The following is a 19,599-nucleotide window of genomic DNA, read 5'->3' on the forward strand; positions in this document are numbered from 1 at the left end:
AGTAAGGACAGCTAAATTCGCTTCGTATGTGGGTGAATACCATTAAATATAATCTAATTACGGCTAGGTGTTAATTTTTGAATCAAAAAACTCAAAAGCAATGAAGAAATATGAATGTTCTCACTTTTTCTCATTATCCGAATGGTTCCCTGAATTTTTATGCCGAATTTTGCACAACTAATTTTTGACAATACTGGATATTGTAGCACAAAAATTGTAAATACCTCAATTTAAATAAATAAAACATTTATCAAATATTATAGAATTTTATAATGCAAGATTTCAACAACCAGAATCTCGACCAGCTTGGCTTTGTCACTGAACCGTCTACGCTTACTAACCCAGCGGTCTTTAGTGAATACTACATTGACAAATTTTATTTCGGCTCCAAGTTGACTGTTTACACTTTACACCGATTTTTCCAATAAATTCGCCGAAGTATCCCATTATATTGCGCAGGTTAGCTATGTTTGGTTTCCGCTCTATATTTCTGAATTGGCTGTATTTACGTTAAAGTAATAAATGCTGCGTGGTCTCAGTCGAGGGGGATTCTTCTATTTGCTTTATTGCATTATCTGGCGTACCTCAAGCGAGTAGTTTAGTAACTTCACTCTTTGTTCTTTTTATTAATGACACAGACAGCCTTTTTTCGTTTTCTAATTTCTTGCTTTACGCGGACGACCTAAAAGTTTTTTCCTCGCTTAAGAGTTCTGAAGGTGGCTTTAGGGTTCAATAGATTGTGATTGTGGCATCCTGTCTGACCTTTATCTCAGTATCTTAAGTATGTAACGTAGTACTTTGGTACTCCCCTCCAGTCTGTTGAGGAGATCAAAGAACTTGGTATAAATTTAAATGCCTTTTTTATTCCGTAACCACATCAATTTTATCATATCTAAATCGCATGCGGTGACTTCTTTCTTAAATTTCTTCACCCCATTCCTCCGTACAATTCCCGCCTCCTTCAGATTAATCTTAAGTACCTCGAAAGCAGAAAGACTATTCTTCGCATGCCTTTTGTGCATGGGATTCCCATGTGGTGCTATCGATTGCCTCGCCTTACTGCTAGCTACTAAATTTTTTTCTCCCTGCATAACCAATTATATTTTTAATACATTTTTCCTAATGTTAGTCACATCGACTAAAATGATTTAAAAAGGGCTTCCAAAAAGCCAGGAGCACACCAGATACCCCAAAACCTATTGAAAAAGAACATTATGAATATTTTAGATTGTCTAAGTAAAAAGAAACAAAGCTTTTCAAATTTGGTTTTTATTTTTAAACAAATTTATTAGTGTTTTTATTCAATGAGTCTCATGAAATATCACATTTAGTTACTATTATAAAAATAAAAATAAAAGTCAACATAAAAAGCTTTTTACTGTTAAAAAGTTAAGAATAGTTGTATATTAAAAAAACAAAGAACAAAATAAAAAGTTAGTGTTTTGAACAGAAGGTGCCCAAATCCACTTTGTGCTCACCGCATATACTTTTTTTACACAATGAGCACGCTGTCTTCGTCATGCGGGGTTTCTGATAGGGGCAGAAGGCACACATTTTTCTTTTATTAGTTTGAGTTGAATTCCCAGGTTTTATATTCTCAATTGATTCTGCTAAAATATCTTGGATGCTTCCACGTATGGTTGACTGCAGATTGGGTTGCTTCAAGCGCTGTTTCATATGCGGTGTCGCCAGCGAATTGTGAAGATTCTTCTTAATATTTCGAGACGATGGGGGTTTTTTGTTCTAATTTATCATATTATGAGCATAGATCACATAACTGTTCACACAGTTCATCTCTCTGTTGTTCTTGAGCAAGACATAACACTGCACATCTGGGTGAGTGTGTCGACGCCACCTTTTGCTTTGTTATAAATCTCCACTAAACTTGGTTTGCCACTGGTGGGATTCATTGTACCCTCTTCATCACATGGCGACAGCACATACACTATCTTCTTAGGTTTCGCCATATACGATAGCGGTGTCAGTTCGTTATCATAACAAAATACTGCAATTCCTGTTTTCCTTTCAATTTTTACTTTAATTTCCTGAGGAATTTCAGCCTTGTTTGAACGCAATGTACCGACTATGGTTAGTTTCTACGGTTCTTTAAGCAGCGATTTTGCCAATGGGATAGATGTGAACCAGTTGTCTATAGTTAAGTTTCGATTGGAGCCGTAAACAGACTTGATGAGTTCTTTCACACAAAATTCGCTAAGAGGCATATTGTCACGGTTGCAACCATTGCCTAGATATGACATTGCATCTACCACATAGTTTGTTGCACTATCGCACAGCATAATTACCTTTACCCCATACTTGGCGGGCTTGTTTGGGATATACATTCGGATATACATCACTTGTAAGGTAGAGGCTTATAATTTCCTCGACATTTTTCTATAAATACTTCCCATTTCTATATCGGCAAGCAATCTGTATGTAGCCATTTGCTTCAGTACTGAAAAAAAGTTACAGTAAACCTGTAAACCAGTAAACCTGTAAACCAGCAAACCTCGTCGATTCGACTACGCTACTTTTACAAACACTAATACACCGGTTGACTTAAAGCACACAACACATCTATTGCACTTGACGTCAGCTTCACAACTAAACCAGCTACTTTAATATGAAAGGGTGAGACGAAAAATAGTGAGGTATGAAAGCTACGATCAAAAACCTAACCAGTAGTAGTCGAAACGACCAACATCAACTAACTCTCAGTATGAATTACCTCCATTAGTGGGTACACTTCGAGAATTCAAAGAGATTTCGAATTCTATTTTATTTGATTTTTCTAGGCCCAATAATGTATTTTCTAAATCATTGAATTACATTTTATTTTAGTGCACACTTAAGTTTTAAAAACTAATTGTTCTAAAATCTTCCACTGTAGGAATTATTCGTGATTTATAGTGACAAAAAAGTACTGATATCTGAGTAGCGACATTCAGTTCTAATTGCGTTCGAATTAAGAATCATATTTTCCAAAAATTACCCCTTTTCACACAATTGTATTTGTCGTAACTAATATCTACAAATATGCAAAAACCTGTAACTATTCGGTCTTAGTTAGCTAAGCCTGGGCTCTGAGTATCTCAGATGAGATGAGCGGAAATTCTTGCTGCATATATTTGTCCATTGAAATAAGTATTATAGAGCAGATTTCAAGAGCATTTCTTTCATTTTGAACTCACTTTTTATTTGTAAAATTCCAAGCACTTTTCTTCTTTACTGAGAGCGAAAAAGATTTGCAAAGTTTAATTTAAAATTTTGTCTTTAGCGCTAATGACGTAGTGTTTCTGAAGAATCATGTATTTCGTACTTACACAAATGTGTAATGAAGAAGTGCTACGACAATGCTGGAACAAAGCAAGCAAAGCGACAGACGACCTCATACAAACACACACACATACACACGTACAGGGCACAAAGATGCATAGAACAAGATCAGCAAGGATAAATGGAAAGGTTGTAAAAACTATGAGTGCCACCGCATATCCGCTCACAGACACAGACATAATATTAACATGCACATAAACCAGCATTGACAGCACAGAATTATAACAAAAGGGCTGTCATGGCAAAAGGCGTGCAAAAAAGGCGGCTACCGAAACAATGGACGTTTAAGCCAGGCTACAATATCATTAACAGCAAAGTCATGCCGCTGTGGTACATTCAAGATGCGATGAATGGAGAATTCATGAAAGTTCCGCAGTGCTATTTAAGCCTAAAGGTGGCAGCAAGAAAACTACAGCAAAAACGAAGCGCAAAACTGCAATGCGTTAGCTTTGCGATGCGATGGGAGAGTAACGCATTAGAAGGCGAATGCTGCTCACGTGTTGTCCTTACAAAGGACACATTTGTGAACTTGAATGCAAATAAGTGTATGCGTACACTGCGACAACTTTGCTAATGAGTATGCGCGCATGTTTGTGTATGTGTGTGCATGTAAGTGTGACATCAAAAGATAAACTTATGCCGGTGCTCACCTTTCGCTGCAAATACAAATATGCCCGTCGGTATGGCATATTTCAAACTCGCACGCACACATATACGCACACAGTTGCACTTGTGTACTCAGTGTCGTACACGACTAGAATTGTTGTTGTTTATTTGAACTTTACAAGCAGCGCAATCGGCAGTTTAGCTGAGAAAATATGTGGCAGCTGATGTGTCATTTTCTTGCATTTGCATGCGCTTAAAAGTTTCCCCTTTACGTGCAGCACAAAAGCAACATTATGAATTTGCCAGAGCGGCAGTGGCAGAGACAAAGCCAGGCAACAATTAACTATGCCAGCTGTTATCTTTGGCATAAATATGTCTTCGCTCGCATGCTACTTATACATTAGGGTGGACTTTTTTGTGTGTGGATAAAAGTTAAATAAACTCAAATGAAAATAGATGCATTTTAATGCAGTGGGTGAGCTTCTGGCGCTTGTTATCTGTTATATTTTGTGAACACTCTGTCCCGAGTATGTACAGTCCAAGGTTCCAAAATTTAGGTCAATAAAGTTGTAACATATGGGATCACTGACTTGCATAAAGAGGCAATACAAGTAAAACGTTAGAAGCGTAGCCCAAAAGATTTTGTAGGACACACCTAATAAATATTTCACTGTTTATAAACAGGCTGGCACAAAATTAATAACTTTTTCGGAATATTTATAATTTTTGCAAATCATATTTGGTTGCATAAGCAAGGCTGCAAAACAAGTAAGTAGTGGAGCGCGTAAGCGTCAGAATAAAGACTTCCAGCATTCGATTTTTTTTTTATTTAGTAAAAAATTTATTAAACACAAAAAATTTTTACTAATTTGACGCCGCCTTGTAACATTAAAAAGTTATAAACTGCGTTTGTGTGTTTAAATTTGGTTATTTATGCTGATTTTATTTCGAGACTGCGTAAGTCTCCTGAAATCGCCAGGCAAAGGTCCAGAAGGTATATCTTCGTTTGCTTACACTCATTGAGTTCTGCGGAACTTCTCTTTGTACAATCACCTAAAAAACCGCCTTCTGGACTATTTCCACCTGGCTACACGGTAGCGGAGGCGCTGCAATCATGAACTTGAAAAACTGTGCACACACTCGTCAGTAATAACTACAACTACGATCACTAGGCTGAGATGGGCTAATATCGATGGCTCGAAATACTCTTTGGTAAGGGCCACGCCCAGTGAAGAAGGGGCCGCTCGCCGCTCAGGTGGTTTGACGGTGGCACGAAATCGAGACGATTTGAGACACAAGTTGCAGCAGACCAATAATGATGATGATGATGATGATCTTTTTTTTATTTTTATTGCTGAAAAAATTCTTTTTGAGAAAATTGACTTTCATGGTTTTAAAAATTCATACTTGAATAAGAAAACTATGTTCTCACTAATGTACATAAGGTACCCTTTTGTGGAAAGAACATAATAACGCATACCACAAATAGGAAGAAAAGCTCGGCCAAACACCCAATAATTACACCCCTTTTTTCAATTCTTACTGATTTTTCATTGCTTCGCTGTAAGTATTTCAATATAACTTGAAAAGTTAATAGTTATGAACTATAAATTTTATTAAATAAAAATAAAAAAGTAATTCTTTACAAAAAAATAGCTATTCATCCCCATCAGCGACCAAGTATTACCGAAAAAAATGTTTGTGTTGAACACGAATACAGTTCGTTTTTGAGAGTTTTTGAAAAATGTTGCATTTCATATTCTTGTAACTGCTAGCCCGCTCTGTACGCGATAAGCAATGAAAATTGTTAAAAGGCCAGCCGTTCATGCCTTAAAAGAAAAGAGTGAATTTCGTCACCTCTCAACTCTTAGTAACATTTGTTGTCGAGTGAATGCTGATCCTCGACTAAACCGAATCGAAGAATCACTTTGTAGGCACAGAGAAACGAATGAGCGTTCCCACGACAGTCGGTTCTATGTTACCGGAACAATCCGAATTTGAAGCGCTTTCACTCCAGCTGCATTCCGCATACAAAACAAAACGGAAGAGTTTGTATAGCAGTTTACTTTACATAGAGGAAAAATTTCAGTAGTGAAGATAGGTCAACAATTATCCAGTTCCCTCAAAATCACTTCTTTCTCTGAAATAACTACAACTGACTTTTAAGAGTTTTGCTTCGATCAGCCGGTAAAGATGAGTTTGAAATACGAGTACAAGTATCAGGTCAGTCCATAAGTTCCTGCGTATTTTACCCATAATTTCACTTTTGTACGATTTTTGCATACAAAAATTTATTCGCGGAATATAACGGAACTATATTATTTATATTTTCTTTGATATATTGTGCATTCAACAAGTGATTTTAATCGCGTATGGAAACACGTATGGTTAAAAAATAAAATGGAACCTTCGAACGCGTATAAGAGGCATATTTTGTATTTCTTTTATAAAAGCGGTAAAAATGCCACAACTGCTGCTGCAGAAATAAACACTGTTCACGGAGAGGATACCGTGAGTGTAAGGACTGCGCAAAAGTGGTTTTCAAAATTCCGAAGTGGTAACTGCGACGTGGAGGATGCCCCGCGCGCTGGTTGCCCTGAAGTCTTTAACTCCGACGCCTTGCTCGAACTCGTGGAAGCTGAGCCGAATTTGGCCCTCGGTATGATAGCTCAGAGGTTAAATTTAGCGCATGGAATAGTTCACAGGCACCTGGTTCAGTTGGGAAAGGTTTCGAAGCTGGGAAAATGGGTTCCGCATAGACTTTCCGTAGCCAACCTTCAGCAGAGAGTGCTGCAACGGATTAAAAATGAAAGTTTTTTGAACCGTATCATTACTGGTGATGAAAAATGGGTCCTTTACAATAATCCTGTTCGTAAACGCCAATGGTTAGATAAAGATGAAACACCAGAACCTACCCCTAGAGATGGCCTTCACCCCAAGAAGATTATCCTGTCTATTTGGTGGGATATGGCCGGTATTGTTTATTATGAACTTCTGGAACCAAACCAGACGATAACTGCTGATTATTATTCCCATCAGCTATCAAACCCGAATGAGGCACTTAAAAAAATCGACCATCTTTAGTGAATAGACGGCAAGTTTTGTTTCACCACGACAACGCAAGACCTCATATCGCAAGGCAAATATTAGGCAAGCATCCACCATACTCTCCGGATATTGCACCTTGTGATTATAACCTTTTTCGTGAACTTCAATCCCATATGAGTAACAATAACTACTCTTCAAAAGAAGCTATAAAAAGGGATATCGAATCGTATTTTGGCTCCAAGGACAAACCATTTTTTGAGCAGGGAATTAAAAATTTGCCTAAACGTTGGGCAGACATTGTAAATAATGAAGGAAAATATATTATTGATTAATAAATACTTTAAACATCTCTTTTATTAATTAAAAACCAGCTTTAAAAAAACTCACGAACTTATGCACTCACGTGATACCTTCAGTTTAATTGCTGTTTATTTTCCAAAACACAGTTTGAAGAATATTAGGACTAGTATTTTATTCTGGAAATCCTTGAAAGCAATCCACAAATGATGAGTCTGATTCAGGTGGGTCTTTAGAATATGCTTTTCGAGTTGTGTACGATGTAATACCGCGGATTCCCTTGGAAGATTTTTTCAAGCTGCCGATTTTATGAAGTTATTATTAAGATTATAGTTTAGATTAGAAGGTAGTCGGTGTGTACGACCAATTCAATTAGGCATTACAGGCCCGTTGTGATACTATTTCGTGATTTCGCATTTTGTGAAATTGAAAAAGAATCTACCTAGAAAATCTGCTTTGATTTTAGCTAAGGCTGTACCATTCAAAAGGAAGTGCTCAACTGTTTCTTCCTCATCTCTACAACTTCTACAATATCCATGGGAGAAAGCTCAAAGATCTCAAGGAATTCCTGTCAAGTAGCCAATGATGGGTTCTACAAACCACGACCTTCGAGATATCCTCTCTCGAAAGGTTAAGCAGTTCCTTTTTCTTTTTCTTATTTATTTGCGGCTATAGTAGTTTAGCTGTTACGCATATGGCTTCATCTCTCCATGACCTTTTGGCCACTTAGATAATGTTGTTTTTAATTATCAGCTTGCTTGTAGTCTAGCTAGCTCATTGGCCTTACGATTTCCCTCAACGTATCTGTGCTCTGAAACCCAATTAAGGCTGACCTTGAATACGACACTAATATCATTCACGGTTGCCCGGCATTCCTGAGCAACCTTTTATCTTAGCATAGCAGGATTTACTAAATTAATGGCTGCCTGGATATCCAAGAATATACATATTTATGATACAATAGTTTTTGTTACGACACTTTTTTCATAGCTAGATCTTCTGCCTGATAAACGCTGCAGTAGTATGTTACTCGAACGGATTGTTCCAGTCCTATTTCCTTCGAAAATACTCAATAGCCAATTCTATCGTCTAACTTAGAACCATCTGTATATGAATTTAGCCCCCCTTTCTCTACGACTTTGTGTTTGCCACTCTCTCCTTGACGGTATGCTCGTCTTGAAGAGTCTATCGAAGATGATAAATTTTATACAGATTAAACTTAAGGCAGTAAATAATTTCGTGTGTACAATTAGCATTCTTTAGAACAAGTTATTATTGTTTGTTTTCTAATCTAAATATTTGAATAATACGAAATCGACCCGTCCTATTGCACATCCATACATACACAGGCACAAAAATATGCATTTGTTGGTGCATGCGAAATAATTAAAGCCAGCAGTGTCAACTAACGGAACAAAGCTATTTTGATGTGTCGCTTAGTGTCACTGCGTGAAGCTGTTGTGTTGCCTTGAATTCATGCATCTCCTTCTGCAAACAAAGACAACCCACCACACTAACTTATTTTTTTTAGATTTTTATTTGTGCAAATCTTGAGTGAAATATGATTTCCTCTACAGTTTTTCAATGATTTCAGACTTAAAGCATGAGGCTTGTACGAATTTTATAGAATCAAAATAATTCTGAGCGCAGAATTAAATTTTTTTACGGTTCGTTGTTATCCATTACTTCAACATATGTCAGCTAATGGATTATTTATGTATGCAGTGCACGGACATAGTTGCAGTAGCTTGTTGTTGTTAGTTGGAAATTACAATTTCTAATATTTTTTTCGCCTCATCTGTCACATTGGACTTGTTTTGCTCAGCAGTCAGGTATTCTAAAATTGGCTAAAATTAAATAAAGAAGTACTTCTTTTGTATTAAGTAAACGCATAACTAAAATGAATTTATTATAAATGGAAAATAGTGAAGAAAAACATACATTAAAAAAAAATTGAAGTTGTTTGAAAATTACTAAACGGATTTTATGCTTATCGTAAATTTCAAGTCTTGTATTGACAATGAAGCATTTTTGTGTTTATGCCATCCTGTGCTGTGGACGTTGGTACTTTGTTTGGCTTAGCAGCGCTTCAGACGGCTAAAGAAATGATTTTATTGCTTCCATAAGATGCAAAGAATTGAGGAAAGACTCAATGCGCTATCCGTTTTTTTATTATATTGGTGATTCTTAATAAAACATTGTAGATGAAATATCTGATCTTTGAGACTCTATTATGAGTCTGTGATGTCATAAATGTGGACGATTTAGATTGCACCACACAAGAATACTATGAAGATCTGAATGAAAGATCCGTTGACATGATTATGTTGTTCGAATGGATACAAAAGGGGAAGGCTACTCTTGTGCTGGAAAGATCAGATGGAGAAGAACTTAACTTCACTTGGTGTATCCAACCGGCGCCGAATATCTCGAAAAAAAATTTGCAGCTACTTTACAGCTGGGCAAAGAAAGATTTGATTTCTCCCAAAATTGAAATATAGAAAGAAAGCCTAGATTGGTAAGTTAGACACCCAGAGAGAGTTATTGACTTTTTCAAAAGCTTTGGTATGAATTGTCTTTATTAACCACTTTTGACGGATTTATTAAATATGAAAAAGAACGGCTAGGAAAATTGGAAAGTTTCGAAGATTTATGAAAAATCATTATTTCGGATAGCCAAGTTGAAATCTAGGCACTGCTTTCGGCTATAACAACCTCTAAACTGGTGGAATAAAATAGGAAATGCCTTACCACCTTGAGCGAAAACCATAAAGTTACCTTAATCTGGCTCCCGGAACATCGGAATATTCAAGGTAACGAAAAAGTAGATGAATTGGCAAGATCTGTAATGGATAACGTTCTTGCAGAATCGATATTCACACCACTGGGCGCGATCAAGAATACATTTTCCTCAAATTACCTCCGAATCGCGGATTGTAGATGGAGGTGGAGAGACACGTAAAATGAGCAGGGCGCAATCTCAAACAAACGCCATCATTGATAAAGATGAAACGACGGGACGCTTGAAGATTCACGGCTGGCATGACTGGATTTTGGTGTGTCGGACAATAAGCAACCAAAATGGGCATCCTTCACAATACGCACTGTCACAGTTGTAAGCAACGAGAAAAAGAAAGTGATTTTCCATTTCCTCTGTGAATGGCCTGCTCTATGGAAGAACATAATGTTAACCCTGGGCAAACCGCTGTTCGAGAGTCTGGAACAACTATCTGGCCTACACATCAACAACCCAATAAAGTTTTTAAACTACACAAACTGGATGTAGTCGTGGTGTAAACTACCACTAAACAAGTTGGTGGCTAGGATGTGACAACAAAATAGTGCGGAGGCGCTAGTTGGATGAATCCATACTCCAACAAACCAACCAAGATAAATCATAGAGGATTTAATTCCAAAAGGAACATCTCTTAATACGTAAGACGTTGGCTGCCTTAGCCAAATGGGTTACTATTCAGAATTAAACGGGTTCGAAATACCTGGTACGAAACACTAATTGTTATATTAGAAAATGTTGTTTCTAATAGCTGTCGCTCCTCGGCATGTAATGGCAAACCTTCAAGTGTATTTCTGCCAAGAAAAAGCAATCGAGTCATGCTGACTGAATTTTTGTTTCCAAAAATATCGACAATACTTGATTGCCTATAAAATTCATAACAATCGATTTGTTGCCGTATTTAAGCCAGAAATATGTACCAGATTATAATAAAAAAGAATTCATTCAAACAAGATTTCTGTTTTGTATTACCGTCTTAAGTTGTGAAGATCTTAAAAAAGCACCCGAAATATATATAATACAAGACCTAATCTAAAAATTCAATTGCATGCAGTACTGATGTGTGGAATGGATTAGGACCAAATATTAGGGCTAAAAATATTAGTTATATGGACTGCAGGTCGTATGAGTGATATTTTTGCTCTGATTAGAAAATTTATAAAAAAACACAATAGGGACATGTTTTGGCATGGAAAACAAATCCTTCAAGCCAAATTGTCAAATTGGGGTTTTAATATATAAACAACCATACAAATTGAAAGAGGTTCTGCTATATCGAACTGCACCACTTAGAAACTGTGCATGGTTTCACATAAAGTAATATCGAAACTCATGGTAGAAATGGTTGATGCTAAATATTTTGTATGCTGTTATTCAGAATATCTGAGCATATATATAACACTTTCCTTGTATGTACTGATGACTTGCAGGCTTCACGTATGTTGGGGCATGAGTAATTTAGTGAGTTCGAGAACAATTAAAGTTGTGTCGAGTTGGATATGTTCAAGTACAGACGATATAGTGGGGCAAAGTTATTCATTGAGTAATGAATGGTATCGGGCCGGAAAAGATTTTACGATGCTAGCAGAAGCAATTCCATGCATTGGTTTATTACTATTCATGCAAAATTTTACCACCTTATCTTCTGCCCAGAGTAATCTTATGTGCGGTAATATTTCTTCAGATATTTTTTTTAACTCTATTTATTATGATACATATAATCTGTCGTAAAATAACATTACATATAACATTTAATTACAATTTTGAAAAGACTACAAATATAAAGACTCTCAATGGAGTTCGTAGCTTAAAGCCTACGTTTTAAATCTTTGTGGTAGATCAGTGGGCATAAAATATTTAAGTCTACGAGGGACGTTGATTTGCTTTGATAGGTTCGATGCTCGAGGATTTGAAGTGTTAGTAAGTCGGTTGTTGTATCTTATATTTATGTTATCAATTTCTTCATGCACCGATAGCATTCAAAAATCACGATGACTTATATCGTTGCAGGCAAATCATGGCGCGTTGGCACATATGCGCAACATTTTGGACTGGAATATCTGTTTGGCGTGAATACTTGATTTTGAAGCTTATCCCCAGCTTGGTATTTCATATGTCCATGCACAAAGTTTTATGCCTGAATTTGTTTGGTTTTCATCGTTAAATGAGCTATATTTTCCAAGAAAAATTATTAAAATTAAATAACAAAGAAATTAATGATGCATTTTGTCCATTATCGTACGCTATTTTCATCTGAGACGACGCCTACTGAACTGTTCTCAGAAATATTTCTGTGAAATATTTTAACCTTAAATTTAACTAAATATTTTTCAGATTTTAAGAATAAAGGTCAAAATGTCCCACACGGGTAAAAAATATTGCTGTAAAATGTTCCACAAAAATATGCGCCAAGAAATTTTATGGAAATTAAATGCCGCATAGAAATGGCTAGAGCTGATTTTTATAAGAAACTATGATTTTAATTTAAATCTTAGAGTACGCTTTGAGAGATTATATATTTTGGCGGTTTTTTTTTTTGTATGGAATAGAAACTACAACGATGAACATTTCTGATATGAACCGCGTTGAAGCATTTGAAATGTGGATACTAAGAAGAAAAACAGACTACCTGGGCCAAGTATGCAGAAATTACAACTGGAGAGTATAGTCACCTCATACTAAGAAAAAAGAGTGAAGGAATATTTTTTTTTTTTTTTTTTTTTTTTTATTGAAACGTTATAAATATTTAAATACATTTCATTCTATTACACCTAGTTCACAACTATCAAGTAATATTATTTTATTAAATTCAACAGTATTTACAGGAAATACGTATATAAATGGAAGACAGCTGACAGAATTTACATATATTTGTCAGTCATCAAAATTTCTGGAACAAGATCATTTGGTTTTTTTCGTTTAAGTCTCCGGCATTGGTCATCTAAATTGGCAAGTCGCCGAGCCTCCGGGTTAGTATGTTTTTCGAGTCTTTCGGCATGAGCTACAGCGTAATGTTTGACAACTTCTGATACTAATGACACCTTTAGGTCACGATGTAAATCAGTGTTCCTCACATACCATGGCGCGTTTACTGCGTTCTTTAAGAACTTGTTTTGAAATCGTTGTATTTTTTCGATATGAGTTTGTTTGGCACAGCCCCATAGCTGTATACCATATGTCCACACAGGTTTAAATACTTGTTTATAAATTAAAAGTTTATTTTGTATGGAAAGAGGAGACCTCCTTCCAGTAAGCCAGTTTAATTTTCGCATTTTGAGGTTTAATTCCACGTGTTTTATTTTAACGTGCTCTTTCCAGCATAGTTTGGCATCAAGCGTCATCCCTAAGTACTTCGCCGTATTGGAGTAAGGAATTTTCGTGCCAGAAATATATACAGGATTATATTGAATTTTTTTGTTTGTAAAATCCACATGAAGTGACTTGGCTTCATTAAGTTTTATACGCCACTTTGTAGTCCATTCGGTGATTTTGTTAACATCTTCCTGAAGTTTGCGAGAGGACTGTGTCTCATCATCTCCAATTGCTAAAATGCACGTATCGTCAGCAAAGGTAGCTATAGTGCTAGTCTCAGAGACCGGTAGGTCAGATGTGAAAAGCACGTAAAGTATAGGGCCAAGGATACTGCCTTGTGGAACCCCGGCTTTAATTCGCTTTAGGCTTGAATAAGAGCTATCGCACTTGATCCTGAAATATCTATTATTTAGATATGACGTAAATAGGTCCGAAAACCCCTTTGGAAGCAAGATTTTAATTTTATGGAGTAGTCCGTCATGCCATACTTTGTCGAAGGCCTGAGCAACATCGAGAAATATGGAAGAGCACACTTTTTTATTTTCAATTGCTTCTTCTATCACATTTGTAATCCTATGCACTTGTTCGATTGTTGAGTGCTTTGCTCGAAATCCGAACTGGTGTGTAGGAATAAGGCGTTTGTTTTCAATCCAAGGCTTTAACCGCTGCAGAATTATTTTTTCGAGTAGTTTGGACATTATAGGTAGCAAGGAGATTGGACGGTATGATGACACTTCGTGAGGACTTTTGCCAGGTTTTGGTATCATTATTACCTCTGAAATTTTCCAGTACGTTGGCACATATTTTAGCTTAAGGCATGCATTTATAATTTTTGTTAGCCTAATCAATGTTTTTTGCGGAATATTTTTTAAGGTTTCAGCGGTGATAAGATCGAAGCCGGGTGCTTTTTTAGGTTTCAGCAGATTTATTTCACGCTTTATCTCTGCAGGCGAAGACAAACAGAACTGGTTTTCAGATTGATGAATATCTGAAAGCAATGGTGCATGATGTACTTCATGAGGCTTAAAAGTTTTTTCTAAGTGATCAGCAAAGACTTCCGTTCTTTCAATATCGCTCTTAGCCCACAAGCCATTGGGTTTTTTAATTGGAGGGTTTTGTATAGTTGGTCTTTTAAGGTATTTTGTAGATTTCCATAGGGAGTAGTCAGTACTTTTTTCCGCTGTTAGTTCCTGTACATAGTGATTGAAGGATACGTTTTTTAGTTTATTAATTTCTTCTCTTAAATGTTGAGTCATTTTATTTAACAAAGTTTTTAGCGATGGTTGTCGGGTTCGTTGCCACTTTTTTCTTAATTTTCTTTTTTCGGCGATAAGGGAATATATTTCATTTGGATAACGAAGTCCAGGTTGTTTTGCTGTTTGAGTTGGTGTGCTATACCATGCGGAATTTTGGATTTGTTGGGTAAGCAATAATACTTCTTCATCAATTTCATTATGTGACGAGAGTGTATTTTGTTTATGAACGTTTTGATTAAGCGTATATTTGAAATACTCCCAATCAGTAAACTTGTTGGTCAGAGTAGGCGCTTGTTGTTTAAGTTCAATGCCTTCACTTAGTTTTAAATATACAGGTGAATGATCTGAATTTAGGTCTGTTCCTTCATATACTAGCAAGGATTTTTTGCAAATTTTTCTTACAATGAAGAAGTCAATTAGATCTGGAGTTTTGTTTTGGTCTGTTGGCCAATAAGTAGGTTTGCCGGTGGAGATAAATTCACAGCCAGTTTCTCTTGCAGCTTTATAAAGTTCACGACCTTTAGTTGTTGTGAGTCTCGAGGCCCAATGAACGTGTTTTGCATTGAAATCTCCTCCGATTATGAGTCTCCCCATATGCTTTTGAAGTAGTTGTTTATACTGCTCTGATTTGATACTATGTCGTGGAGGACTATATACCGCAGTTAAGCATATTTCGTTCGTTTCAACATTTATTGCTATGCTAGTGGATTGAAATTCTTCAATGCAAACTTTTTCTTTTTCAGTATGTCGTATACTATTTTTAACCAGAATTGCACTTCCTCCTCTGGCGTTGTTTAAAGGGTGATTTGTATAATAAGTGCTGTAATTTTTCATCTTTGCATATGTATGGGTTGTTAAGTGAGTTTCTGATATAAGACACACATCTACTTTTTCTATTTGAAGAACTAGTTCTAATTCGTTCAAATGTTTTGTTAAACCGTTCGCATTCCATGTCATAATTCGAAGAGATTTCTCCATCCTTATAAATTTTTATTTGCGAGCTTTTCGAGTCGATCCAGACGTTTTTCCAGAGATTTATAAAAAGTTTCTTGCTGGTTTAGGAGCGAAAGAATTTGGGAAAGTGAATCATTACTATTGTTTCCATTGCTTCGAGATGTGGGTATATTTTCTCTTGCAATATCTGCATATGTTTTTGTTTGTGCTGTTTGGACTTCAGTGCTGCGTCTATTTTCAGTGTATTTAACAAAAGCATTTCCACGGTTAGCTGAATTAGTTGGAGCTATTTTTGTCTTATTGTCTCTTATCTTTTGTAGTTCCTTTGCTACCAGGCATCCTCTGTAGTTTGCCGGATGTTCCTCCCCACAATTACAGCACTTGGGCATTTGTGTATCTGGTTTCGTGCAACTAACAGTAGCATGTTTGCCTGCACATTTTACACATCGAGGTGGCTTGCAACAATAGTTCTTTGTGTGGCCGTAAGATTGGCAAGTTTTGCATTGGGGTATCATTCTAGATGGCTTAAGAGGCTCAATTTTGACAATCGAACCCAAGATTTTTGTAATTTCGTAAATTTTTTTAATATCCTCCTCACATTTAAAGGATAGTATAAACATGTTTAATGGTTCTTTGGTTTTCCACTTTAGTTTATTTATTGCATTTGTTATTTCAAACCCCTGTTCTTTAAGATCTGATATTATAGATACTGGGTCACATGTGTGATGTAGGTTCTTTACTATAACTTTAATTTCTCTTGTTTGTTTATTTTCATAGGAGTGCCAAGGCATATTTGCCGTAGTTAAAAACGACGTTACTTTTCGATAATCCAAGCTGTTAGTTAGATTGAGTTTGTGAACGTTATTGTTTTCAAGTTTGATAGAAAAATCATTTTCTGCTTGGTTTTTAATATCATTATACAATTTCTGATAATTTACCACACCTGTTATCATTATTGGTGGTGGTCGACGTTCCTTTGGTGCCGAATTTACATGCAAAGATTTTATTTCGTTTTGATGTGCGGTTTGGGAGATTGGTAAAGATGGCAGAATTTCGGGTGATGTGTCTGCTTTGCGCTTCTTGCTTGGGCGCCTTTTCTTAAGAATCCAATCAGTTTCACGTGCTAATTCCTCTTCGTCGGTATGAAATTCTTCAATTATTTTTGGATGCACTTGAGCTGGCTTCTTGAAGGAATATGAGGCAAGAAAATTTGATAGATTTGCATCACACGTTTTATTGTAAAACTTCTTGTAAACAATTTTATTTTAAAATTTTTTTTTTATAAAAGAACGCTTAAATTCGGCAAAGAATTGCAAATAACGAAGAAGCAGATTTTGAAAGCTTCTGCTACCTCGGCTGCACTCTCCCGACAGACGGCATAGCAGATAAAACTGCCGTCTAAACAAAGCAATGACGGCGTTTGGCGAATACATATAGTATAGGGGAGTTCACAAATTTCCAGGCGCACTAAACTACGAATATTCAGATCATGTGTGAAGTCAGTATTGTTGTACGGAAATCAAACACGACTGGCCTCCAACACCATCACACAGAGGCTACAATCTTTCGTCAATAAATGCCTTCACATCATCTGTAGAATATTCTGACCGAACACCGCCAGCAACGACGCGCTGTGGAGATCAACGAATGAGGAGCCCATCCAATGGCAAATCAAAAACAGGAAGTGGCAATGGATGGGTCACGCACATAGAAAACCATCAGATAGGATCCCGTGAAGGACACTGTACTGGAACCTTAGGGAGCAGAGGAACCTTAGCGAGAAGGTCGATGTGGCGCGAGCAAGCAAATGTCGACATCTCATGGGACGGCGCAAAAACAACAGCCCAGAACCGTATACAATGGAAGAGTCTTGTCAAAGCTCTATGCTCCCGAGCGGAGTGAATAAAGATATACGAAAAAAGAAGCCAAATTAGGAAAGTTTCTGTGCCTTTTAAAAAAAAATCTTACGTTTAGGGGCGAAACCGCAGATGATCCAATATTCTGCAAATCTTCCTGTTTTATAATTCTATACTGCATTTTTGTATTTTTTGGTAGTCTTTGTTTTGTTGCCTCTGTAAAAAACCCTTAAATGTAATGTGCATGGCTGAGCTTTAGTTTAAATAACATAAAAGCGCAGTTATCGAAAGTCCTTTGAGCGCTTACTGTATATAAAGCTGTGCTAAAATGAATTGTATCAAAACTAAGAATTTATACAACAATTGCTTACACAATACTGACAGCTCTATAAATTCTACATTTCTATTCAATATATAACGAAAACCATACGCACACACATACATATATACACAAATACCACGCATACATACATAGGAGTAAGCACGGGTAAGTGAAGCGTGAGGCTTCTTAGTTTTTTTCACGCTTGCGTGGCATATTTCCCCCACTGACGTTCGTTTATTTGCACGGTTGCCGTTTGTTTGCGCTTTTCGCCGCTTTAGCTGACAAGCGCGACCGGGTGTTCGCATGTTGCTGTAGGGTAAATGTAGCTGCAAAACTGTTGAACAATGAAACCAAAAGCACAAAAACAAAAATAAAAGCATTACTTCTCTGTCTTATGAAGAATGCCGAGGTTATGCGATGCAAGAACGCGCGGTGTGGCAACTGTTGTAGAGAAAATCAATTTCGTTCCCCATTTGCAGTTGGCAATTTGCATAATAAGGTCGTTTGGAGCAATTTGCATGTGAATGTAATAAATTCAGTCTGCACATACTATGTATGAGTAAGTGAGTGAGTGTGCCTGTGTGTGAGTGTGTGTATACGTCAAAACACCGGCTTCAGGCACGCAGCTGTTGCCCGTACTGCGGTTGGCTTTTTTGTTGTTCTTTTTGTTTTTGTAATTGCATATGCATGCCTAAATGTGTGTGTTGTGTGTACGAATAGGACACATATTCGAGCTGGTATTTGTGCAACACTGTTGTCTGCTAAACTACCAGTCCGTCGTGTCAGCAGTTTGTCTTTGCATAAATGCCTTGTTTGTATTTGCAAGTCACAAATCCCAATCTTCTGGTTGGACCACTTTCAAGGAGCTGTAAGAATTTTGAATGCGTGTCAATACATAACGGTCTTTGCTGAGCGCGAAATATATTTTCAGTTTGTATATTCATACATACGTATGCATATAACTGTATTAGTCTTCTAAGAAGCCATTGAAATTCCATATGAGTGTATTTCCTTGCAAATAAATATTTTGAATTGAATGTATCAATTCACTATTTTGCTTTTCGATTTTATTTTTATGTTGATTTTGAATTTTTGGAAATCCAACTTTTTTTATATATTTCTTCTATATTTATTTATTTTTATTTTTTTTTATTATACCTACTAGAGTTTGAGGGTAGAGCTAGAGCAATCTTTCCAAATAGGCAGGATTGGATCGAGGGGAAAATCTGTACCGAAGCTTGCACCTCTGTCTTCACTGACGGTTCCAAGATGGAATCGGGAGTCGGAGCAGGGGTTTTCTCTACATCAGCCAATTTATATATCTCCTTAAAACTGCTGGTGTTTTTCAAGCAGAAGTCTTTGCGATCTTGCAGGCATGCAAAATGTTTAAGGAACGCGGGATCTTGGGAGATATTAACATTTTCTCCGACTGTCAAGCCGCGATTAAGGCTCTAACGATGCCATGGAGCAGTACGAAATTAGTTAACTCCTGTAAAGAAGAGACCAAATCTCTTGGAAGATAGAAACAAAGAGGGAAATGAAATTGCTTATGTGCTTGCCAGGAAGGGGAGTGAGTTGGCCTCAGAAACCTTCTACCCAGTCATCGGCATCCCCTTGACAGTTGTTAAAGGGGAACTGCACAAATTATTTCCCAGGAAAGCGCAGAAAAGATGGAGCTCCATTTCTTCATGTGCTATTTCGAAAACCCTTTGGCAATACGATATACGAAGGACTCAGAAAGTTCTTTGGACTCCTCGCCATTCAATTTCCAAACTCGTCACTGGACGATCGGCACACACGCGGAAAAGCTAGGGTTAC

At 36.8% G+C, this 19,599-nt stretch overlaps 1 protein-coding gene across 1 annotated transcript in view; it reads right to left on the reverse strand.

The window, feature by feature from the left end:
• Positions 1–17,640, reverse strand: part of LOC129248848 (uncharacterized) — a 61,190-nt gene extending 43,550 nt beyond the window's left edge. The window contains exons 1-2 of the mRNA XM_054888459.1: positions 17,572–17,640; positions 16,542–16,787 (exon numbers count right to left, since the gene is read on the reverse strand). Coding sequence (XP_054744434.1) covers positions 16,542–16,787; positions 17,572–17,640 — 315 coding nt within the window. The remainder of the gene's footprint in view (positions 1–16,541; positions 16,788–17,571) is intronic.
• Positions 17,641–19,599: the final 1,959 nt, after the last annotated feature.

Source organism: Anastrepha obliqua, chromosome 5 (genome assembly GCF_027943255.1).
Source record: "Anastrepha obliqua isolate idAnaObli1 chromosome 5, idAnaObli1_1.0, whole genome shotgun sequence".
NCBI classification, from domain to species: domain Eukaryota; kingdom Metazoa; phylum Arthropoda; class Insecta; order Diptera; family Tephritidae; genus Anastrepha; species Anastrepha obliqua.